General features: G+C 38.5%; 1 protein-coding gene across 1 annotated transcript in view; it reads right to left on the bottom strand.

Annotated features, from left to right (window-relative positions):
* Positions 1-4,495, bottom strand: part of MTX2 (metaxin 2) — a 59,914-nt gene extending 55,419 nt beyond the window's left edge. Inside the window, exon 1 of the mRNA XM_045831376.1 lies at positions 4,241-4,495. Within this exon, the coding sequence (XP_045687332.1) occupies positions 4,241-4,280 (40 nt within the window). The 5' untranslated portion in view covers positions 4,281-4,495. The remainder of the gene's footprint in view (positions 1-4,240) is intronic.
* Between the last annotated feature and the right edge of the window lie 21,678 nt (positions 4,496-26,173).

Here is a 26,173-nt window from a genome sequence, read left to right on the forward strand (position 1 = left end):
TCTGGTAAGACAGAGGGAGGAAACAACATACCACACACCTCCCAGTTATTCAAATGCACTGTTGTGAAGGGATTTTGCTGATAAAATTGAAGTCCCTAATAAGCTGACTTTACATTAATCAAAAGGAAGATTACCCTGGGTAGGCCCTATTTAATCCATTGGAAACCCTTTAACAGAGGCCCAAAGTCCTCCTTGAGATCAGACAGTGCAAGCAGCACCTGCTACATGAGCTCTCCTCCTCCTGGATTTCCCCTTCCTGCCTGTCTGCCTTGTGGACTTGGTACTTCAGTTGGTTAACCCACACAACTACAACATAAGCCAATTGTGTGTGTGTGTGTGTGTGTGTGTGTGGGTGTGTGTGTGTAGAGATAGAAAGAGGTAGAACTCCTAATTTTGCTTCTCTGGTGGACCTAATACACACCCTAAATACCTATCAGAATAAGACTATATAAGTAAATTATTATTTTATTACAATGTAATCCTATGCAACCATTCAAAAATGAGTATATGTTCATTCATAAACATAACATGCTATATGACAAAACAGGTTACATAAAAGTATGCATATTTTATGTCATTCCCCCCGCCTCCAGTTTTACAGAGAAAGAGCTTTGCTCACCAAAGTTTTAATGATGAAGATGGGATGAAGTCTTAATCTGGGTATTATGATTTTAGTTGATTCTTACTTTATTCTTTATTTATTTAGGATTGTTTTCATTTTCTACAATGGCCTTCTATCATTATTTTTCAAAAAAGAAAAATAAACCTTTCTCATTAGAGAGGAAATATGACAGGTTGTCTTACAGGTTAAAATGTGCCAAGAGCCTTAAAGGACAAAAGGAAGTTATTCAAGCAAAGTAGGCTTTTCAGGCAGAGGGCAACACATGCCTAAGGTGGACACTACCAGTAGTGTAGAAAAGGAGAATATTCAAGGAAAAGAGTGAGAAGAGATGAGGCTAGAGAGACAGATGCAACTAACTCATGGAGCGTCTTACATATCTCCCTCCACTTACTACAAAGGGGAAACAAGGAAGGTGTTTAAAAAAGGAGCCACGCCCTGGCTGGCATAGCTCAGTGGATTGAGCGTGGGCTGCAAACCAAAGCATGGCAGGTTCGATTCCCAGTCAGGGCACATGCCTGGGTTGTAGACCATGGCACCCAGCAACCGCACATTGATGTTTCTCTCTCTCTTTCTCCCTCCCTTCCCTCTCTAAAAATAAATAAATAAAACCTTAAAAAAAAAAGAGCCACATTTGCATTTTAGCAAAATAAAACACAAACAAAACCCCACTGGGGCTTGCAGTGTGGAGACGGTTGGAAAGGGACCAGACTGGAAGCAGGGAAACCAATTTAGAGACTACCACAGTAATCCAAGCAAGAAAAGCAGTAGAGATGGAGGGAATAAGCCATTGAGTCACAGTAAGAAATAGGACTGAGAGAACTTGGTGGGGGACAACTGGTAGTACAGACACAAAAGTGGTTCCCTTAAACTGGGGAGTTCAGAGGCACCTTTCAAAAAAGTGTCCTTATGAATAACTCGAGTATGTCACAGACAGTCTTAAAGGCAAGAGACTTTTAAATGTTTCCAAAAGAAAATATCAAACTGTGTTAACTCATGCCCATAGAAAGGAAGAATAATAAGCAAAGTGTTAAAAACATTAAAAATTAGAGCTCTTGACTGTAAAAACAGACTCACAATTATTTATTAAGTTAAAATAGGACTATGTATGTATATACCTCAAATCTCCTGAGGTTCAGTTCTTCCAACAAAATCATATTACTGGCAGAAATAGAATATTCTGAACAGTTGTTGGATTTGAGTCACACTTAAAAAGTCACTTCAAGTCAAAAGCAGGATTTCATATAAATTATTATTTCATCTGCCCTCTTTTCTCTACTTGCCAAAATAAAATCTTTTAAATCTTTAAAATTAGACTTGCTTAAATTACAGAAGTAAAATATTCTCACTACAGCAATTCAAACAATTCAGAAATGTAGTTCCTCTACCCTCTACCAATGCCCTACCCTGATTACCCTTAAATTACTATTTAAAATTAGCTGAATATTCTTGTGTCTTTTTGCTTACATAAGCATATACATGTTTATATAGGGTTTGTTTGTTTATTTAAATAATAATAGGTTGATACAATATATATTCTATAACTTGTTTTCACTTAAGATAATCAAAACTTTTAAGTCAATATATTTAACAGGTGTACTTCTGCATTTTTAGTATCTGTTAATAATGTGAGCATAGTACTTGATATATAATTAGGACATCACTGTTTTTTTGCTATTACAAACAATGTTACAATTAATATCATTTTGTATTTCTTTTCTTTTTCTGTATATTTCTTTAAATACTGGTCCTTACATGTTTATCAGATAAATTCCCTGAAGAAGAAAGTCTAGGTCAAAGGATTGTATTTTTTAAAATAATTGCTATATTAAGTTCCCCCAAAATAGCCATAATTTACAGACTTAAAAATAGTTTAAGGGTAACCATTTTCCCCATGCCCTTTGTCAATACTAGAAATTATCCTATTCATTTTTGCCCACAGGACTAGGTGAAAAAATAGTTATCTTACTTTTAGTGAAAAGAGCATCTTTTCCCATGTTCATGGTTCATTTGCATTTCCCCTTTTATGACTGATTGTTCCAATACTTTACCCTTGATTCTGTTGGGTGTCTTTTTATTTATTTATCATACAAAGCTTTTAAAATTTTTCTGCAATCAAATCCTCCAATTTTTTCTCCCATGAATTCTGGAGTTTTGCTTATGCCTCCTCTACCAACCAAGACTGTTAAAATAATCTCCAATATCTCCTAATTATTTTATTATAATTCAGTTTTGTTCTTATTTTACCTTTGGATCTTTAATTCATTCTTTTGGTGTTATGACTTAGGAGTTGTCTCAACACCATTTATTGAATTTTCCATCTTTAAATGCCTCCTCCAAGAGCAACAGATCAAAATTCCTAGAAATTCTTAAGCTTCACTAAATGAAGACAAATTCTAAACTTTAAAAGTTTACTAAAAGACATTCATCACTTTTTCTTTAAAAGAAAGCACATGTTGGAACACATGCATACAGTGTACCAATAACAGCACACACTGTGAAATGGTTTATATTTTTTAACACAGCAACAATCTAAATTAATGATGCATCTTTTTAAACATAAATGGTAAAAATAGAAAATCATTTGAAATCTCGAGATCATTCATTGATTCAGGTCACAAATATTTGAACACCAACTGACAGGTGCTCGGAATACAGTAGGGGACAAAACAAATATGATCCCTGCTTTCATGGAGTTTGCAATCTAGTGAGAGCTTCCCTCTCTCTAAGAAACAAGGTATTTATTAAAAGGAAGAAATGCAATGAAAAACATTCTGGCAAATTTTATGACACATCCACAATTTTCCATTTCCAAAATACTACCTTATTTCAATGGTACCTATTCACCCTAGTGACTGTCTCCTTACTATATTCATACTGAAAATACTGCTAGAAAGTTAAGATTAACTCCATTTAAAGATTAACTATTATCCATCAATATACACCTACAGTACGTATGTCTAGTTTCCTTTATCAACAATATTTCATTTCTTTCACTACAGTAAATAAAAACCTCAACAACAGAAAACGTAAGTCTATTTACACCAGTTACGTTCAGCCCATCAAATCGGTGTTTCTAAAAAATATAGGTAGATTTGAAGATGTTTCAGGGAAACCCTAGAGACCTAGCAAATGCCTATATTGTGTCGCCTGGAGATAAAACAAGAACTTCGGTGGCCCCTCGATGATAAAAAGCTCACAAGAGTGACTCACTGGTGACAAACAGCTTAATTTTAAGGTCCCACCACCAAGGCTGCTCCCACTAGTACACTGAAGCCTGGGGGTTCCACGTCCGTGTGGCCACACCCCTTCATTTCAATCACAACCCACCCCTTTCTCCACACACCCCTGCCTCTCCCGACCTATTGGGGAGCTGGACAAAGCACCGCCCAGGGAAAGCAAGCGAGACTCCTACCACTGCTGGGTGACCTTGCCCAACTACCTCTCCCTCAGTTTTCTCATCCGTGATATAAGGCCAGTACCCCGCGCCTGCCTCCAACCTCAGGCCTGGCTCCAGCATCTAATGCCACAAAGCCAGGGGAAAGCTGCAGCCCTAAACCCCACACTGCTCCCCGCAACTGTGCCACGCCAGTCCCCGCGGTCCGAGCCCACACACGCTACCTGCGATCTGCGAGACTAAGGCTTCCGCCACTAGAGACATGGCGGCCGGGCGGTCCTGCGCCCGTGGTTCCTGCTCTCCCCGGCCCGCAGCGTCCTTCTGCACAACCCCTACGGCTCCTGGCAGCTAACAAGCCTGGCCTAGGCCGAGACTGGGACGCGCAAAGCCCACCACCACTGCAGAGGTGGCAGTGAAGACCCCAAGGTTACCGCCAGGCAGAACCAGGAACTTCCGGCGCAGCTGACAGCGGCAAGCAAGTGCTTCCGCCGGCGCTGCCCCCACTCTCCTCCCAGGGCGCTGGGGTTCCTGCGAGTCCCGGGCTCCCGACAGCTGCCTGGCAGGTGGGAGGGGAGTTGGCAGTGCGGTTCCCGGTGACTCCACTCCCCAACCAAGGGCATGGGCAGGGGGACCCAGGAAGTTTTTAGTATCCTTTCTATAAACGAGAATATTGTAAGTACGTGACATTTTAAGCTCATACTATAGATATCGAGTACTAAAAAAAATATTCACAGCATTCTATTTAATTTCATCATCTCAATACGTAAGTAAAATGATATTGTTATCTCCATTTACTGATAAGAAAACAGGCTTAGAGGGTTTCAACTTACTCAGGGAGTCTGCTCAGGCCCAGATTCAAACCCAGGTTCATTTCCTCCGTTCTACTAGGTTGATTATCTGGTGGACAGACATTGGTATTTATTCCTTGAGTCAGACATATTTGCCAGAGGGAAGGGGACTCGAGCAGCACCTAAGCTGAGAGATACTTTGCCCTTAAACTCTATACACCCCAAATGAAGCTCATCTCAGAAAATATAGAATACTCTAGTTTCACACACTTCTCCCCTTTTGGAGAGGGGCAGGAAGAGAAGACACCAAGTCCCATAAGTTAGTTTTTATCCCTTTAAACTAATAACTTCTTAAGTTATAAATATACAATTAAATAAAAACCAGAATATGATTTAGAGGCATAAGATATAAGTGAAACAGACTTCAGATATCATCTGATGGACCAAAGCCCTCTCTCACTAGTGAGAAACAGGTTCAAAAAGGTGAAGTGACTCATTTTAAATCACACAGTAAATAAAAAAGATAGTGTACCAAGTTTTTGCAAAGGAAACTTGGTGTTCTAAAAATTATTGTCCCTGATATAACATTTAGGGAGTATATGCCCTTTCTGTATGTTTCCATAATTCTCCAAACTTCTATTACAGTTTATTATTTATATTTCTGCCTAGTTCACTAGTGTTAGTTTCATAATAGATTGCCCCAAACACAAATGTCTTGTGTCTCAGCTCTGGAGGCTAGAAGTCCAAAGTCAAGATGTCCACAGGGCCGTGCTTTCTCTTAAAGCTCTAGGGAAGAATCCTTCCCTGTTCCGTTGTAGCTTCTGAGGATTGCCAGAAGTTTTGGGCCTTTGTTGGCTTTAGGCATATCACTCAAATCTGTCTCCTTCCTCACATGGCATTCTGTGTGTCTGTGTCCAAATTTCCCTTTTCTCATAAGGGTACCAGACCTTGAACTAGGGTCCACCCTAATACAGTATGACATCATCTTAACTTTATTTCATGTGCAAAGACTATTTCCAAATAAGGTCACATTCACAGGTACCAGGGGTTAGAAACTTGAACATACCTTTTTTTGTAGGGGTTGGGAGTTCTATGCACTACACTAGGTAAATTTTTTAATGTCTTATTACTATTTGCATCACCCTTTACAACTAGGAAAGTGGCTGAATTAAATTAAGTTTACCCCAAAACTTCCATGAACATAAACACACCAGTGTTTTAAGAAGCAGAGTGTTCTCACTGGTTGAGATTCAGAGTTTATGAGACGCTGAAATAACAGGTTTTTCTTGTTTATGCTGAGTGAGGTAACACTGAGAGTTGAAGAGTAAGCTATGTCCAATTTCCTCCTCCTCATCCTATGCGTGATAATGACCAAGAGAAATTAAATGCTCCAGGTATTTCAGTGTCAATTGAAAGAAAAGCTTTCAGCCATGGCTGGTGTGGCTGAGTGGATTGAGTGCCAGCCTGCAAACTGAAAGGTGGCTGGTATGATCACCAGCCAGGGCACATGCCTGGGTTGCAGGCCAAGTCTCCAGTTGGGAACATTCAAGAAGCAACCTATTGATGTTTCTCTTGCACATTGATGTCTCTCTCCCTCTCTTTCTTCCTCTCTTCTCCTATCTCTGAAAATAAATAAATAAAATCTTTAAAAAATAAAAGAGAAAAGCTTTCAGTTCCTGTCTGTTCTGGGCACAGTGGAGAATTATGTATAACCTGTAAAACTGAAGATCCATCTGCTATTCATGCTCTATCACCAACCTTTGTTGGTAATCATTAAAAAGCTGAAGATAAAATATTTTGACTATTTGTTGGCACATGCAGGATTTTTTAGATTTATCCATATGGTAGAGCCTGAACCAAAGTCCTAAGAAAGTACTTAGAAATGGACTAAGGAAACCAAAACCTATCAAGTCCAAAGGGCAGAGGTGAGTTCCAAAGTGCAAGAGAATGGCAAGGGACTGGGCATTCAGGCAAGAGCAAGATGTGAAGCAAAGGAGACTGTGCCCTTGAAATGTGAGTAAGCATCTATGGCTGAACGTGGATGAACTGGACTGGCTCAAAAGTACTGGGTTGGGACTGACACCAACCCTGTTCTAACAAGCTTCTGAGAAAGAAATAGGGATCTGCTGGGGGCACTGTCTACGCTCAAACCTTTCTTCTTGTAGCCAGTTAAACAGAATCATCAGTGCCATATGGATTCACTTTTTCTCTCTGACCCACAGTTCTTTTGCTTCCCACACAGGCTAATTTAACTGGAAAGAATCTATAATGTGGGAGGTCTTTATTACTAAAAATTAAATCCAATAAAATGCAGATGTCGTGATGGTACCCACAAACAAGCTGTCTTTGTAATAAATAGCCAACTGGAGAAAATATTTTTATGCATCTGTATTAGAACAACTGGCAGCTTTAAAACTGGAGATTGGTTTGAGATCACCACAATTAAGGAAAATGCAAGAAAACAAGCCACTGGAATTTTTAAGAATGAGGTTGTAAAATAAAAGTGTTAGAGAATCCATATGTCCCTAAAAGGATAATCACACAATTATTTAAAATAAAATATTAATGTATAACATTAACAGCCTTATTGTTTACCCTAATATAATCACTTTTCTTGCAAAACTGTTTTGTCATTATTTTCATGGTTGTAATCTAGATTTTATATTACTATACTAAATAGAAAATATACAGCTATCATGATAATATATACTTTAGTAAGATTAAAATACCATAAAATACTGGTAGCTCAGTGGATTGAGCACAGGCTGTGAATCAAAGTGTCACAGGTTCGATTCCCAGCCAGGGTACATGCCTGGGTTGCAGGCCATGACCCCCAGCAACCACACATTGATGTTTCTCTCTCTCTCTCTCTCTCTCTCTCTCTGTCTCTCTATCTCCCTCCCTTCTCTCTCTAAAAATAAATAAAATCTTTATAAAAAATACCATAAAATACTAAGGCATTTTATTTGCATTTCATTTTTCCTCTGACAGAAATGTTAATATTATAAATGTAAATGTTTCCTTTTTTAAAAAAATGCCTGCAAGCCCTGGCTAGTGTGGCTCAGTGGACTGTGTGCCAGCCTGCAAACCAAATGATCACCGGTTTGATTCCCAGTCAGGGCACATGCCTGGATTGGTTGCAGGCCCAGTCCCCAGTGCGGGGTGCACATGAGAGGCAACCACACACTGATGTTCCTCTCCCTCTCTTTCTCCCTCCCTTCCTCTCACTCTAAAATAAATAAATAAATAAATAAATACAATCTTAAAAAAAATCCCTGCAAGAGAAAATATTGGGCTAAGATTCTGTCACAGTGACCACATGGGAGAGAAGAGGGAATTTCAGAAGACAATGGGAAGGGTTCACGGGAACAAATTTAAAGGACACATGGACAAAAACTAGGGGGAGGGTGGTAATGGGAGGGAAGTGGGGAGGGTTGGGAGGGTGGGCTGGATTGGGAGTAAAAGGGAGAAAACTGTACTTGAACAATGATTAAAATTAAAAAAAGATTCTGTCAAAATTATACTATTTATTTAACAATAATATAATAAATTCAGGCTTTTTTATTAGTCCACCTCCTTCCAGCCCTCATCAACAGAATTATATATCGTATATTCAATCAAAACAGATTGTTAACACCATTAAAAACACTAAGGTAACCATGTTATGCCCTAGAGCTTTTGTGTTCATCTGTTAACAGTTGGGTTTTTTTTTAAGATTTATTTATTTTTAGAGAGAGGGGAAGAGAGGGAGAAAGAGAGGGAGAGAAACATGTGCCCCCTACTGGGGACCTGGCCCGCAACCCAGGCAAGTGCCCTGACTGGGAATCCAACTGAAGACTGTTTGTTTCATTGCTCGTGCTCAGTCCACTGAGCTACACCATCCAGGGCAACAGTTTTTCTTTTTTTTTTTTCTTTTTAAAGATTTTATTTATTTTTAGAGAGGGAAGGGAGGGAGAAAGAGAGAGAGAGAAACATCAATGTGCAGTTGCTGGGGGTCATGGCTTGCAACCCAGACATGTGCCCTGACTGAGAATCGAACCTGCAACACTTTGGTTCGCAGCCCACACTCAATCCACTGAGCTACGCCAACCAAGGCTAACAGTTTTTCTTAAAAACAATGAATCTGTAGACGACTACAAGACGACTCCCCATTCTAATGTATGGGGTTTACAAAAAAATTTTAAAAGGTACAGAAATGTGGTAGCCATTCATCCTCCTATCTCTCAAATCCTCTTTTCTCCATTTTGTTTAATTCCTAAGAAATCATGACTAATCCAGGGCTAAGTTCTTACCTTTTTCTCACTTTCTGATGCTACCCTCTTGTATTTTAGGCTGGCACACCCTCACATGAGCTACACATATGTTAGACTACACTTTGGGAAATATTTACAATATTGATTATAGTGGACTTAGAGTCTTCAAATATTAACTGGTTTTCAAAAGAAATTAAAGTGCCTAATGTCCAAATTATACTGCCAGACTGGACACAATATGTATGTTGCCTCGCTTTCATAGCTGTATGTCATTATGGGGAGCTGAGTCTTTTAACTATATCTACTAAGGGTGGTCTTCACTGGTGGTTGACAAATGTCTTACAGAAAATGAATTAGTTTGGACTTTTCTGGTTGCAAGTTATAAAAACACAATGAGATCTAGCTTAAGGAAATTTAAGTTTATTCCCTCACTGTGACAGAAAAGACAGCAGGGTACTGAACGGAGAGCTCTAGGAACCGGGGCCGTGCTGCTTCAGCCCCCTGTCTCTCCCTCCACCTCTCATCCCCACTCGGCTTTATTCTTTTTAACCGAAGACACAACTTCTCCCAGGTGGTAGGAAAAATAGCTGCCAACAGCACCAACTTGATGTCTTCTTAGCCTGACAACCTCACCTTCCATATGTTAATTCCAGGGAAGAACTCTAATTGTTTGGATGTTCTCACTGCTGGATTGAATACTTTGTCAAGTGACTGGGTTCAGTGACTGACCAGGCCAGAGAGAAATGAAACCTGTACAAGAAAGAACTGGAGAAAAGGTGCTAGGCAGCTAAAACTGTAGCAGCACAGTCTACAATAAGAATCAAGAGTGCTATACTACCCTGCCCAGATAGCTCAGTTAGTTACAGCATCATCCAGATATGCCAAGGTTGTGGGGTTTGATCCCTGGTCAGGGCACATGTAAGAAATAACCAATGACTACATAAATAAGATGAACAACAAATCGATATTTCTCTCTCTCTCTCCCTTCCCTTTTCTCTCTAAAAAATCAGTTACTAAAATTTAAAAAAGTGCTATACTGTGGCTGTTACTTGTTTTAAAACTAGAAAAGTCATATAAGTTCATTAATATTTTTCATTTTGCTTCATAGAGAGAGTAATAAAACATCCCCTGGATGGAGGAGGAGGAGAGAGATTCAGAGCATTGTGTTAACTAAAAGGAACAGCTGAAGATACTTTTAACAGAATTATTACACTTATTATTTGTATATTTATTATATTTATGTGAAAATATCTACTGACACTTCACATAAATGTAATGGGCTAACTTAACTCTAAATACTATAGCAGAAAACTTACAGGTTTTCAAAACAAAACAAAACAAGAACCCACACAACTCTCTCTTGAGGTATATTCCAGAGCTGACTAACAAGTACATACATTCTCTGAATCTATAAATAATATGTGCAAATATAACAACATGGAAAACATGAATGATACAATGCTAAATAAATATAGTAGAATACAAAATGTATTTTATTATGAATACAACTCTGTAAAAACATGTATATGAGCAAAACTGGGTAGGGTTCTCAAAAGTGTTATATCAAAGAGGTGGGATTTTTTTTTTTGATGTTTTCTAAACCTTTGTGATATTTTTTATTAGGAGTAGGGTTTTTTTATATTTTATTTATTTTTATAAAGAGGGGAAGAGAGGAAGGGAAACACCAATATGTGAGTGAAACATTGATTGATTGCCTCTCACTTACCCCCAACCAAGGACCTGGCCTGCAACCCAGGCATGTGCCCTGACCAGGAATTGAACCAGCGACGTTTTGGTTTGTAGGCCAGCACTCAACCCACTGAACCACACTAGCCAGGGCAACTTTCTGTAATATTTTTATGACACTTTTATCATTTTTTAAAATGGTGTTTTTACCATACTGAGGAGAACTTCTTTAAAGGTGACAATTAGGAAGTGCTCTGACCTGTCTACATCCAAGCCTTGTGTAACATTGGCCTCATTAACCTCCAATTATACTGCTGAGAACCTATCTTAAATCAGCTTCATGTTCCATAGCAGAGAGTCGCTCCTACAGAAATAGTGAAAGAAGAATGTGTGCAGACAGAATGACATCTAAAATAATTATTGTTGCATTGTATGTCCTCATTTAAGACTGCAAACATGGGTGACTTCTGTTTAATGTGGAATGATGTGTTGAGCAGGGAGAAAACTGGCAGATGTTGTAAACCAGTCGTAGATACTCTTGCTTTTGATCATGGTTTGGCACTGGTTTCAAACTTTATCTGAGCTGATTTTTACCTTATCCATCAAACAAAGCTGAAGAGTTGGTGATGATGATTAAAGAGCCTGAAGCAAAAGTGTCTATGACATGTGCCTCACAAACAACTGGGGAAGAGATGGGCCTAAGCAGAAATTTGGAAGGACTCCTGAGAACCAGGAGCCATTTTGAGGAAAAGGTCTCCATGGTGGGGAAATAGGCCACCTCTGATGTAAAGTGGCATCTAAAAGGTTATGACAAATCACATAGCCACCACTGTTTTCCTTTGCCTTCTTTCCAAATTAGAATTTGTATTAGAGCATGAGAATTATACATTTAGTCAGTCATTCATCAGGTAATTATTGAACCCCAAATTGTAATGTTGAGCCCTCAACAAGATCATGAAGATACTATAATGACTAAATTCAGTGTCTACTGTGAATTACAATCCATCTGAGAAAATGAATCCAGTTGGAAGATGGGCAAGCAAATAAGCCATTTCAACACAAGGTAAAAAGGGCTCTGAGTGTACAAACCTATTTTGGCAATCTTACCTAAGAAATGTTTTAACTTCCTTTGTTACCATAGTTACCACCCTTCAGTAAAAGCAAAATGTTCTTGCCAGGATACCAAATGTCTTTCTGAAATTTAGATGAATGAAAAATAACTGCTAAGGCTGGTATAAAGTACACCTTCAGTGACCCAACAGCTCATCAAATATGTTAACATTCAAAGAGGTAATGAACGACCATATTTTGTCACATGTGTTTGAAACCCACAGTCTCTCAGAGGCATAGCACGCTTCTGTTCATGACAATTTCTCTTTTTATCCTTTCTAGGTAAAATTAAAAATATCCCTATAGAACCCTTCAAAACTAAAAGCAACCATCTTAAGCTGTTGCTCAGTTCAAATTTCAATGTGAACTATTTGCTATCTTGCCAGCTTCCTTTTTTTTCAAGTACTTCAGAAATAAAACACAGGAATTCAAAAGGAATAGGAACAATATTGGGTAGCAGCACCTCTTGCCAGTCACAGCAATGGTTCCCATTTTTTCTCTAGAAAGTTTTTAATAAGTGACTGAATATTCCTGCCTTCACTGGGTTCATTTATGTGACCCCACATGAGTTCTACCTAGATCTGCTTTTAGTTTTGTCTGTATTTTACTGTCAGTAAAGAACCTAATTCTGAGTATACAAATTGCAACAAAAATCTGCCTTTGCTTTGCTTCAAATTGTATTTATAATACTAGTAGTGTCGTCAGGCTACTACTTCAGTTCAAGAAAAAAAGATTCTATGTGAAGCACATTAGTTACATCTCAATTGTAATCTAAGGCTGAAGTATTAAAAACTCAAATAAAAGAATTTTCCCTAGCTTAAGAAGGGATAAAATAATTCAATTTCCTCACACAGGACTCCCAAAAGATATTGTATGTGAAGCTCTCAAAGTATGTTACTTGCATCTAAACTGTGACCTAAGACTTAAGTATTAAAAACTCAAATATGAAGAACAAAAGTAGCTTAAGAAGGGATAAAAAAATTCAATTTCTCCACATGGGACTCCCTCTCCAAGGGATTTGTAGCTAACTGCCCCACACCTGAGGAAAAAGAACCTGCCTATATAACACACCTGGTTGCACATATACATAAACACAAATATGAAAAACAAAAAAACCTCAGTATCTTAAAATGAGATGGAGACATTAAAAGAGAACAAAGATGATACCTAAGAGAATAAATCTTAAAATAATAATAATAAATCTACTTTGGTATCTAAAAACAGTTTAAAGGTCATATAAGTTGCCTATTTTTTTCTTATAATAACCTAAAAATATATCTTTTAGCTTTTTTATGCTCATTATCATGTTGAAGTGTATGTTCATGGCAAGACATAAAGCTTTTAGAAAAAGAATGGCATACTGCAAAACACTTTAAGCTCACCACACCCAAAACCATAAAAATCCAAGAAGAAAACATAGTAAAATCTCAGACATCACTCATAATAGCTATATTTTATTTGATGTATATCTTTAGGCAAGGGAAACAAAAGAAAAATAGACAAATGGGACTATATGAAGCTAAAAAGTTTTTCCACAGCAAAGGAAACCATCAACAAAATAAAATGACAACCCACAGGGACTTCTGGCCAAGATGGAGGCGTAGGTAGACACACTGTGCCTCCTCACACAACCAAAAGGACAACAAATTTAAAAAAACAAAGAACAACCAGAAATGACAGAAAATCAAACTGTACAGAAGTCCAACCACCAAGGAGTTAAAGAAGAAACATTCATCCAGACCGGTAGGAGGGGTGGAGACGGGCAGTTGGGTGGAGAGGACTCACTGCAAGGCGGCGGCTGGTGGACCCAGTGAGGCGGTGGCTGGTGGAGCGGGTGGTCCCACATTTGTGTGCAGATGGATCCAGAGGAACAACCGGGGAGCGAGACAGACTGCGCAACTGGGGTCCCAGCGCAGGAAAATAAAGCCTCAAACCTCTGATTGAAAACACCTGTGGGTGTTAAGGCGGCAGCGGGAGAGACTCCCAGCCTCACAGGAGAGTCCGTTGGAGAGACCCACAGGGTTCTAGAATGTACACAAGTCCACCCACCCAGGAATCAGCACCAGAAGGGCCCAATCTAATGGTGGATAGTGGGGGAAGTGACTGAAAACTGGCAGAGAGCAGAGCAAGTGGCATTGTTCCCTCTTAGATCCTTCCCCTACATATGGCATCACAATGCCTGCCAAGACAAAAAAAAAAAAAAAATGGCCCAAACGAAAGAACAGATCAAGGCTCCAGAAAAAATACAACTAAGCAACCAAGAGATAGCCATCCCATCAGATGCACAGTTCAAAACACTGGTAATCAGGATGCTCACAGAATTGGTTGAATATGATCACAAATTCGGTGAAAAAATGAAGGCTATGCTAAGTAAAATAAAGGAAATGTACAGGGAACGAACAGTGATGGGGAAAAAAACGGGACTCAGATCAACGGTGTGGACCAGAAGGAAGAAATAAACATTCAGCCAAGACAGAATGAAGAAACAAGAATTCAAAAAAATGAGGAGAGGCTTAGGGACGTCCAGGACTTCTTTAAACATTGCAACATCTGAATCATAGGGGTGCCAGAAAGAGAAGGGGAAAAACAAGAAATTGAAAACTTATTTGAACAAATAATGAAGGAGAACTTCCCCAAACAAGCAAAGGAAATAGACCTCCAGGAAGTCCAGGAAGCCCAGAGAGTCCCAAAGAAGTTGGACCCAAGGGGGAACACACCAAGGCACATCATAATTACATTAGCCAAGATTAAAGATAAGGAGAGAATCTTAAAAGCAGCAAGAGAAAAGGAGACAGTTATCTACAAAGGAGTTCCCATCAGACTGTCAGCTGATTTCTCAAAAGAGACCTTACAGGAAAAAAAGGGGCTGGAAAGAAGTATTTGAAGTCATGAAAGTCAAGGACCTACATCTAAGATTACTCTATCCAGCAAAGCTTTCATTTAGAATGGGAGGACAATAAAGTGCTTCCCAGATAAGGTCAAGTTAAAGGAGTTCATCATCACCAAGCCCTTATTATATGAAATGTTAAAGGGACTTATCTAAGAAAAAGGAGATGAAAACTATGAACAGCAAAATGACAACAAATTGACAGTTATTAACAACCATATCTAAAACAAAAACAAAAACAAACTAAGCAAACAACTAGAATATGAACAGAATCACAGAAATGGAGATCACATGGAGGGTTATCAGCATGGGAGGGGGAGAGAATGGGGGAAAAGGTACAGAGAATAAGTAGCATAAATTGTAGGTAGAAAATAGACAGGGGGAGGTTAAGAATAGTATAGGAAATGGAGAAGCCAAAGAACTTATATGTATGACCCATGGACATGAACTAAAGTGGGGGGAATGTGGGTGGCAGGGAGTGTAGGAGAATAAAGGGGGGAAATGGGATAACTGTAATAGCATAATGAATAAAATATATTTTTAAAAATTTTTTTTAAATTGTATCCCTGAAACCTACATAATTTTATTAACCAATGTTACCCAAATATATTCAAATAAGTAAATGAATGTCATTTTGGGGAAAAAATAAAAAGACAACCCACAGAATGGGAGAACATATTCGCCAATACCCATGGTAAGGGATTAATACCCAAAATTTATAAAGAACTTAAAAAACTCAACACCAAAATAAACAAACAATCCAATTAAAAAATTGGCCAAGGCCTTAACAGACACTTTTCCAAAGAGGACATACCAAAGAGCACATTCCAAAGATGGCCAACAGACATATGAAAAGATGCTCAACACCACTAATCAGAGAAATACAAATTAAAACCACAGTGTTGTAGCAAGAAAACATATTAAGAAAAGTGTACCTTGGATTAAAAGGCACTATAACAGGCTTAAAATAAAAATTAATATCATAGCTTTCCCAGTGCCTTTTAAATTTAAGTTCTTCAGTATTGAAGTAGATACTCCTGGTAGCTGAAGTTGTGTCCCATTTTATTTGTTTTTAACTCTTGTTTTGAATGTTAGACTTTTAGAAAAGTAGCAAAAATTGTAGAGTTCCCATATGCTCCACAGTTTTACATAATGCTAATAACTAATAGTAAAATGTAACTTTGTGTTTTATTTAAATACCAAATTGTATTTGCAAATGTAATGAATTCGTGTTTGTAAAATGTATGTGTACTTGTAAATGTAAAAAGAAAATTACTGAAACCAAGAAATTGACATTGATGTAGTACAATTAACTAATCTATAGAAATAACACTCGTTTCTCCAGTTTTCTCACTCACTTTCTTTTTCTTGTCCATGCTCCTACATTCCATTTAGTTGTCCTGTCTCCTGTCTCCCCTACATGTGACAGTTACTCAGTTTTTCTTTTCTTTGACTTCCATGAAGTTAATACTTTTGAAAAACACTGATCAGTTGTTTTGTAGAATGTTTCCCAGTTTGTGTTTCTCTAATATATCCATGATAAATTGAGGTTATGTGTTTTTGGCAAGAGTACCACAGAAGTGATATTACTTGTACATCATATTGGCATGTAAGTGGTATGTCTTACAACACATCACATAACTGTGCAGTGTAGAAAACTCACAAACACTACCTTAACTTATGTAAATTTGTTTCTCATGGGGATATGGGTTTGCAATTTTCAAACTACTTTATGCATATACTATGATTGAACAAATAAGAAAATATTTTGTAGATAACAAAAGCCAGGTGTCTCCTGTCAGAGAAAGAAGTTACAAATAAGGAAAAAGGGGAAGGCTACCATGAATTCTGTGGTGTTGGGTTAAAATTTTAGTTATAAATTTTTTTCTTTGTAATTAAGTACATTGTGAGAGATACTGGGACTATGGATTGAGACTATGCAAAATCCTCTTTCTAATCATACCTTTGTCCACTAATTTTAGTATCCACTGATGGCTCTTGCCTACAACAATTATTGCTTTGGTATTTACCTAATGTTGATTTTCTGTTTTTATCATTCCTTTTACATTTATTAATTAGACTCCTGCTAGAAGGAAGAGCTGTGCCTTCTCCCTTTTACTTAGTCATTTATTCAATTATTTATTTATATTAGTATGGGTTCAAAGGTATTTATTTTATTTGATTGGTTATAATTCAAAACTATTATTATTTTATTAACCAAATCTCTCCCAATTTGGCTGTTGGTACATTTTCCAAGCTGATTCCTGTGTCCTTTAAAATGTCCCTAATCGTTGTTTCAGCATTTCCTTATTTTCTGGCATTAAAAGATATTCCAGGATCACTTTGTATTTTCCCTGCCCCAGGCATGGAATCAACTATTTTCCAGGGTACCTGATTTGTTTTGGTGAAGCATGAATATTTAGAAATCAAGATCAGGGCACTAGGCATGCTCAATACTACTGGATGTCCTTACTTCCAGGCCACTCGGTGGACAAAGGTAGGAAATATATGCGTGTATAGTAACACATGCACACACACACATCTATATTTATTTCAGAAACTATTCTGTGTGTGTATGTATATCTGTGTGTATGCATATATAAAACCGTGGATTCATATTGGAACCTTCTATTTTAACCCAACACCACAGAATTCATGGTAGCCTTGCCCCTTTCCTTATTTGTAACTTTTTTCTCTGACAATGAGAAACCTGGTTTTCATTATCCACAGTGTATTTTCTTATTTGTTCAATCACAGTATATGCATAAAGTAGTTTCAAAATTGCAAACCCAAATCCCCATGAGAAACAAATTTACTAAGAGTACAATATTTCTGTGCAGGATTTTTGGCTTTAGCTTTACAGTTTATAGTCAAAAAACTATTTTCCAAAGTTAGTGAGGTTAGTTCTTTTCTTCACTACTCACTTCATGTGGTTATGTTATTCATTTAATACCCTGAGGTTCATGCATTACTCTTCGTGTTCCATTTGAGGTTCCCGAGTCCTAACTGATTTTAATTATTTATTTGGGAGGTGGGGAGCATGTGAAACACCACTGTGGTGCTCAGAGTCGAAGCAATATAAACAGACACACACAGAGGTGTCACTCCTCCCTCACTTCTGTTACATGTCCTTTCTATTCATTCCCTCCCGCTCCCTGTCTGTAACCGATCTCATTATTTGTGGTTTACCCTTCCTGCATTTCTGCACAAAAAAGCAGATAAAGGTTTATTTTCTTAAACTCTCCTTCCACTTTTACATGAAGTACTTTATCTTCTTGAATATCTTTCTTTTCTCATAGTTTTCAATGTTATCCTGGATATTTTTGCATGTTTAGTTTTATACATAAACTTTAATATCAACTTGTACTGTACAGCTCCATAAAAAAAGCTTGCTGGTATTTTTATAGGGTTTGCATTAAATCTATAAATTGATTTAAGGAACACTGACATCTTTATAATGTTGACTCATCCCATCCAAGAAGAGAAGATATCTTTCCATTTGTTCAAGTCTCCATATTTGGCTTTCAGGAGTGTTTTAAATTTTTCACATCTAGGCTTTACACATTTCTTAAGTTTATTCCTGAGTATTTAATCATCTTTATTGCTGTTAGAATGGGGTTTTCTCTGACTTTATGGATTGTAACTGGTTGTCATTTGTACACGTACACGAAAAGGGGACATTTTGTGGGAGGGGAAGTGTAGATAGACGTGATGAGTTTCAGGTGGCAGCAGAATATACAGGTGAAAGTGTTCTGGAGGTGTTTGGAGATACAGGCCTGGAGCTAGGAGCGATATTAAGGATTGACTTTTTTTTTCTTTTTAATCCACATATGGGTGATGATTGAAAGCAGGAGATGGCACATGATCCTAAAGGAAGAAAGTTTAAAAAGCAAAAACAAAACCTTGAGCCAAGGCCTGAGCCTTGGAGAATGCCCAGGTTTGAGACACTGAGAGGCAGTAGGCGAAACATCAGGTTAAGGGAAGTCACACAGACCAGGAAAGAGGAAAGGTCCAGAGAGTAAAAGTGGGGCTCTGTCGCGGAAAAGACAATGAGGACTGAGCAAATGCCGTTAGATGCAGGTCATTCTAGTGTTTTCCAAAGCTTGGTCCCAGCATTCTAGTTTCTTCAGGATGCTAATATGTATTGTTCAAGAGGTGTTATAGGGGTCAAATGGTTTGGAAAACACTGGATTAATCAAAATTAAGTAGGTTTCTTTACTGCAGGACTTCTCAGAGCTATTAACATGTCCCTATGAATTATGAATTTCCATAAAAGAGAATAGTATGCAGATTTCTACACATTTTTTTAAACCAACTAACCTTAGATTTTCTTAACCAATCTTTTTTTCCAAAAGGGTTTCTTGGTATACACTTTGGAAATTTTAAAGCACACTAAATTTTAGAGCACACAATTTTCCTTAACCTCTTCTCTGCCCTCAAAGTCAAACATAAGAATCTAAGAATTTCATTTTCATTTTATAGGAAACAGAACTTTCTATCTAACTCTGGAAGATTGCCACAGAGTCCTCCTAGTGTTTTCACACCGCAGCCCCCAGCTGAACAGCACACTGAAAATACTCTCAAGCAGGCATCTGAGAGCTGAAGACAGCAAGAGGGGGCTCTGAGGGAGGCAGGGGCCTCAGCTGAGAGGAGAACAAGGAGCCGTTTGAGTCAAAAGGCCCAGGAGAACTTGAACGCTCACATGCATTCTGGCAGCACAGGTCCCAAGGGCTCTGACCCAGGGGGTGAGAAAGACACTGTGGCTCTCAGAAACAGACCCTTAAGCCTTGCCACCCAGCAGCTGCAGGGAGCCGCCCCCGCCCAGACCCATCCAGCCTGAGCCTGCAGATGAGCAACAACAGGGCAGGGGATTAGGGCGGGGCAGGGCTGACTGGAATTCCATCTCTCAAACATTCCTACCTCAAAAATATTTAATTTCATTTTAAATTTTCAAAAATGAAAAAAAAATCACTCCTCAAAAAAATAAATTTTATCAGCAAAGGAATAAGTGGTTCTCTTAATAAACACTTTAAAAGAAATTATTGTGACAGTGAAAGCCAATAAGAAAAAGCCGAATGAATTTATCATAAATCTGTTCATTGAGATGTGGTATTAACTTAAATAGAAGTTATATTGTAGGCAAAAAGAAATACTTTACATGATATTTTGTACTAAAATAAAGGGGGTGACAATTAACAGATACTAACATAAGACTCTTCTTTAAGTCCTAAAGGTATTTCATAGCCTAAACATAAGTAGATATATCAATACAGTTAGATAAAGTTGCTAAAGTTCTGAGCAAGTCCTAATCAGGTCTGCCAGCGTACTGGAAACCCCATTCCCACCAGTATGTAGTGTCTGGAATTAGTCTTGTTATTCTAAGTCCGGTATCCAGGGCAATCATAGTTCAAATCCTAAACTATGTCTTCCTTGCCCCCTAAATTTGTACATGCCTAATCTGTATTACAGGACTTATTTTCCAATTTGTTTTATGACTCGTCTCTTTCCTAAGATATACATCTGCCCTACACTCAAGCCCTGTTGACTACCATCTTGACACTTACTCCTTGTCAATAGCCATCCTCCACCCCCACCAGCATCACCACCACCACTACCCTACACCCTGCCTGCTGGCTGGGGTCTTCCTTCCAAAGGGACAGATAGCACACAACCACTATTATGACATCATTTGACTTAAATGATCACCTCTTCAGGGAGATCCCTGCTACTGTGCCTCACCCGAAATGTCTGACATTCTTAGTATCAGCTTTAATTGAATAAGACGGAAGTTCTCACCACAATTTTACTGGAAGTAGAAGTGTCATTGTGCCTCTATAACAACAAAAAATTCAATCGGGTGATTCCATCAGTGTAATTATATTCTATTTACTATGATTTTTACATAAACAAAAAGTACCCTGAAGAAAACCTATACAAGACCTTAAAATGCTGTACTTCAGAGACTATCTCGCTGTAGTTTATGTTTGTTATAAATCAGGAGGCCTAGAATATGATTTCTGCTCTGTGAAATAATAAAATATAATTCATGTCCTATATCTTCTTTTTCCATAGTCTTTATATATCCACCACCACACTGGTTTAGGCCATTACCTGATGCTAAGATTTATGAAATAGACTCAATGAATTTTCCCACTTCTAGTCTCTCTCAGCTCCAAATCATGCCACCGATAACCACCGGATTATTCTTCCTAAAATTCTGCTCATTCACTACGTATCTCTGCTTTCTACGTATCTCTGATATTTCCCCATACAGCTTAGATATTTACTCTCCACATTCCTATACTGCTTGTTAATTCTTTCTTCTATTCATAATTCTCCTCTCATGTAGAATGCCCTTCTTTCTTCTCTCTGCCTTTCCTAACTCCTTCCCATTCTTAAATGTTCTGCATAAATCTGCCACTTTGTAAAGTTCTCTCACCTACCCCTCTCACTCTCAGGAGCAATCTTGGCCTCTTTAGTACACTGCTAGTGTCTAACATCTGAAATACTCACTGAGCATTTATCATATAGAATACAGAGAATCCCCAATTTACAAACAAGTTGTTTTTTAAAAGTATCTTTGTAAATTGACTGCTTGAAATGCTGAATTAAATTTCCCTCAGAAGTCAGATTACAAACATTGGTAAGATTTTGAAGCAGATTCACAGAAGTCTATTCAGCCCTGGACCAAAGTACTAATAGTACCAGTTCGAGATCTATAGGTCAAACTTTATGCTGTCTAGAAAAAGCAAAAGAATAAATATTAATTTATTCCTCCCTTTTGATAAAGCAATAATTTCCACTCTTGGGAAAATTTCCACATAATGTAACCAACACTTACTGGACAATTACTAAGTGTTAGGTACTTTAGAAACACAGTGATCAAGACAGATACATCCCTTGGCCACAGACTGGTCCCTTATCTCTACCTCCTTCATGTATGTAAACCTCCCCCATCTCATCATGCCCTTCTCCCAGGGCCCACAGTTTCTGACCTGGTGACTAGGTTATTAAAGGTAGTGCCATTCACCAAGGTGGGAATTGCCAGAGAAAAGACAGATTTGGTTTGGTTTGGAGTTTTTTGGTGGCTGTTTTTTGTTTCTTTGTGATGGAAGTGGTTTCTCTTTCGTTATATTTTGTTTGGGAGAGACGGTGTACTGGGGACAGATTCTATATTCTATTGGAACTTAAAGTTTGGCATGCTTCTTGGACACCAGGTAGAGATCTGCAGAGTAAAAAAAAATAATAATAAAGGAAATAGACTTAGCACTTATGTGAACAGGAAGTGACCTGGACCAGAGCTAGAAGTTTTGACTCATCTGTGTACCAAGGGAATCAATCTCATCATCAGAATGAATAAGATCATTTTTGTAAGTATAGGGTACTTGAAGGCTTATTTTTTCAGTATTAGGCTATGTGATCTAGCTCCTTAGTTTGTATTTTTTCCTCGAGGACATTTTAAAACAGAAACTAGTCTGCTCCCTTAGGGCAAAAACATTTCCAATCCAGATTTATGCTCCATGAAGACTTGTACACTATACATGGATTCAATAAATATTTGTCTATTGCTCCACTGTGTCAGTGTTAGATTGTAAGACACATCAATAATTTCCCTAGGGTTAATAAAAGTAATTGTAAACAGTTGGACAGTCTGATATACCACTGGCTGGCTAAATATAGCAATAATAGCTACCACATTTGCTAAAATAACAGCTAAGCTGCTATACATGGTTTGGGATTAAAGACTCATTAAATAATAATACAATTCTTTTCAGCCATACTAACCCACTCATTATTCCAAGACAGGCATTGAATAGTTCCACTCCCATGTTTGATCATTCCATTTATCCTACCTGAAAAGAACTTCACTCTTCTCCAGAGGTCCACAACTCTTCTTTTTTTTAACACCTCTGAAGTCCCACTTGTGAAGTCCTTCCTAAACTCTCTGGCCCCAGGTTATTTTTCCCATCCAGTACACATTACCCTGTTTCCTTAACTTTATCTATCTAACTTGTCCTCCCAGCCAGAATGAAGAGGAATCTTTTAAACTGGTAAAAGATTCTTTGTCTAGGCCAATCTCGTAAAATAATAGGCACCCCATAACTCCTTTGTTATTGATGATGACTGAAGGGTAGACAACAAATAAGTCATAGGATCACAGACTGTTGGAGCTGGAAGGAAATTGAGAATTCTGTAATCCCAGCCTATTATCTAGCAGACATTGCACCTTTGTCCTCAAGTTAACTACAAAAGCTATCCGGTTCCCAACTAGGAGTCCCCAGACACCTGCTAAAATGAGGTCCTCTGGTGGTGAAGTCAGAAAAACTATTCTAACCCATTTTTCTTACTTTGAAAATGAAGAAACATAGTTCTTAAGAGCCAAAATTATTTTTCCAAGGTCGCACAAGTGATAAAGTGCAAGAGTCTAAAAACCCAGTTCACTGACCCCTATCATGAAGGTTTATGTGTAATGCCAAAGAGTTTGGAGACTGATACCATAGTTATATTCTGACATAAAAGACAAACACACTTGACAATTTGTCCTTACTGCTTTCAATAATAATATTTTGAACTCAAAATCTATGGAATAATGGAACTAGGTGGTGACCGGATAAAAATTGTCCTTTGAGTTAACCAAAATAACTTCACGCTTAAAAACACCCCTTATGGTTATTACCACTGAAGCTCAGCTCTAAATGGGGTAAAGTAGGGGAAAGCTTCCACAATGAAACTGCTTCCACTATTCTGTCTTTGCTACCAACTCCCTCAAGGTCAAAGGTGCTCTGAATGACTAAATCCTCCAAAATACTTTTATAAGGTAGATATGGCTTCTCTGATGCTGTGAAATGATCATGCTTTATTTTGTTTTGAACATCCTAGATAGAATTCAATTGTCCTAAAATATGGGGCCCTTTAAGATGAAGTAAGCTAGAACCCTGTCAAAAAGAGAGTTTACTAAGTAAATGAGCATATTTAGCTTCCATTGCATCCTCTTAAAGCTCTGCAATGGGAGTAATCAATACAAAGATTTTTTAAAACAATATCTATGCTTCTTAAGAATTTGGGGGTACTACCTCAATAAGAAAAAATACCATTTACTAGAGGAATTAGCCATCTTGCACTTTCCCTTCCCCCAACTTTTAAGCCAGCAATAAGAAAGAAATATGAATTTTGCTTTTCAGACAATTTATTCAGTCTTGCTATTGTTATATCTCCAGAGACTAGATTTACATCTTGAAAAAATACTGTGCTATACAAATGCGCATACCCTGCTCAGCCAACATATCATAGATACTGTGTAATAACATGTGGGAATATTAAACTTTGCCTTTACTTGCAAGGCAATTGGCATCTTTAATTTACATTGCAGATGTTTTATACTGATGTGCTTTGGAAATATTTGAAGCATCCTTAAGACAGTATTCTGAGGTTTCTGCAGTGGTCCACTTTTGTCTTTTGAAGTTCTTTAAACAATAGGATACATACATAGCTTTTCCAAAACATGCTTTGGTGGAGAAAAAGAAAGAAAGAAAAGTTCAAGTTGGCATTATCCGAAGCTTCCCTGCATGGTCTGCACCTAATTCCTTTTTGGCACTGTTGCTTTAGCAGAGAGCTTTACCATACCTGTCTGATAAAACTGTTCCTGTTCCCAGACTGCTTCGTGGAATCTAAACCATTTTAATGCCTTGTGTTTACGAAACACTCATATTTCTAAAATACAGGTATAAAATTTTAATTCTGTTTCTGAGCACATTGTATTTTTGCTGTGCCCGATCCACAAGGTGATGCCCCATGGTAGAAGTTACTGCCTATGTGTGCGGAGACGGTGGACCAGCCAGCACGACGGTGAGTCCTTCCTGGGTGTTCCCACAGAGCAGTGTTCTTTCAGGGCCACTGCCACTTCGCGTGGAGCTTGCTCTGTTCCGCCACTGGCTCCTGAACTTGGGCACAGTCTGATTCTTGTTTAAAAGGAGCTGCCTTAACCATCTGTTGTTAGTGTTTGCCAGTGTTTCACTACTGTGCTACATGCTTAAGATGTGGACTTTGGAACATTTTTAAAGCAGAGTTTACATCTCCCTTCTTTATCTCCTTCTGTGATGGAAACAGCAATACCTTCCTGATCAGGCTGCAGTGAGGATTAGAAAAGAAGTGGATAGAACACTTTCCACAGTGTCAGAACCTCATTAGGGTGTGCAATTAACATTCTCTGAACTCATTTGGATCAGCAAGTGCTGAAATGCACAGTACTTCATTTCTTTTTTTTTATTATTGTGGCAAAACAATACATACCATGGACTTCCAGCAAGATGGAGGAATAGGTGGATGCACCATACCTCCACGCACAACCAAGATTAGAACAACAACAATTTAGAGCTAGAATAACACCCAGAACTGATAGAGAATTTATCTGAATGGAAGTCCAACAGCCAAGAAGATGAAGTAGACCCGTATATCCAGACTGGTAGGAGGGGCGGAGAGGACGAGCTGGGCGGGCACAGGTTGGCAGCGCACAGAGGTCGGGGAGAACTTGGCGCGAACTCGGAGTGTAAGCCATTTGGGGCTCGCAAGATCACAGCAGTGGACCCTGAGTACGCAAGCAGTGGCTGGCGGACCCAGTGAGGCTGCGATTGTGGACCAGGGCAGAGCTCGCAGCCCAGGATCCCAGAGAAGGGACTGAGATCCCAGGAGAATGGAACTACCGCCATTGTTCCCTCCCATCCCCGCTCCCGCCCCCACCCCCACATATAACGTCACAATCTAGCGACTGGGGTGCTCAGCCCCAGTGAACACCTAAGGCTCCACCCCCCACTGTAACAAGAGCTACCAGACCAGAAAAAAAAGAAAAAAAAAAAAGAGAGAGACAGGGAAAGACATGTTTCCAACAGAAGAACAGATCAGTCCCCTAGGACTCATCCTTTTGAGTGACCAAGAAATAGCCAATCTATCAGATGCACAGTTCAAAACACTGGTGATCAGAAAGCTCACGGAATTGGTTGATTTTGGTCGCAAATTAGATGAAAAAATGCAGGTTACCATAAAAGAGATGAAGGAAGATACATGGAGGAGAGCCAATAGTGAAGAGAAGGAAACTGGGTCTCAAAACAATACAGTGGACCAGAAGAAAGATAGAAACAACCAAACAGGAAAGCATGAAGAAATAAGAATTCAAAAAAACGAGGAGAAGCTTAGGAGCATCCAGGACATCTTTAAACATTCCAACATCCAAATTATAGGGGTACCAGAAGGGGAAGGGGAAAAGCAACAGATTGAGCACGTATTTGAACAAATAATAAAGGAGAACTTCCCCAATATGGCAAAGGAAATAGTCTTCCAAGAAATCCAGGAAGCTCAGGGAGCCCCAAAGAAGTTGGACTCAACGACGAACACACCAAGGCACATGATAATTACATTAGCCAAGGTAAAAACGAAGGA

The sequence above is a fragment of the Phyllostomus hastatus genome, unplaced genomic scaffold (genome assembly GCF_019186645.2).
Source record: "Phyllostomus hastatus isolate PE091 unplaced genomic scaffold, TTU_PhHast_1.1 phas_contig_1, whole genome shotgun sequence".
In the NCBI taxonomy this organism is placed as follows: domain Eukaryota; kingdom Metazoa; phylum Chordata; class Mammalia; order Chiroptera; family Phyllostomidae; genus Phyllostomus; species Phyllostomus hastatus.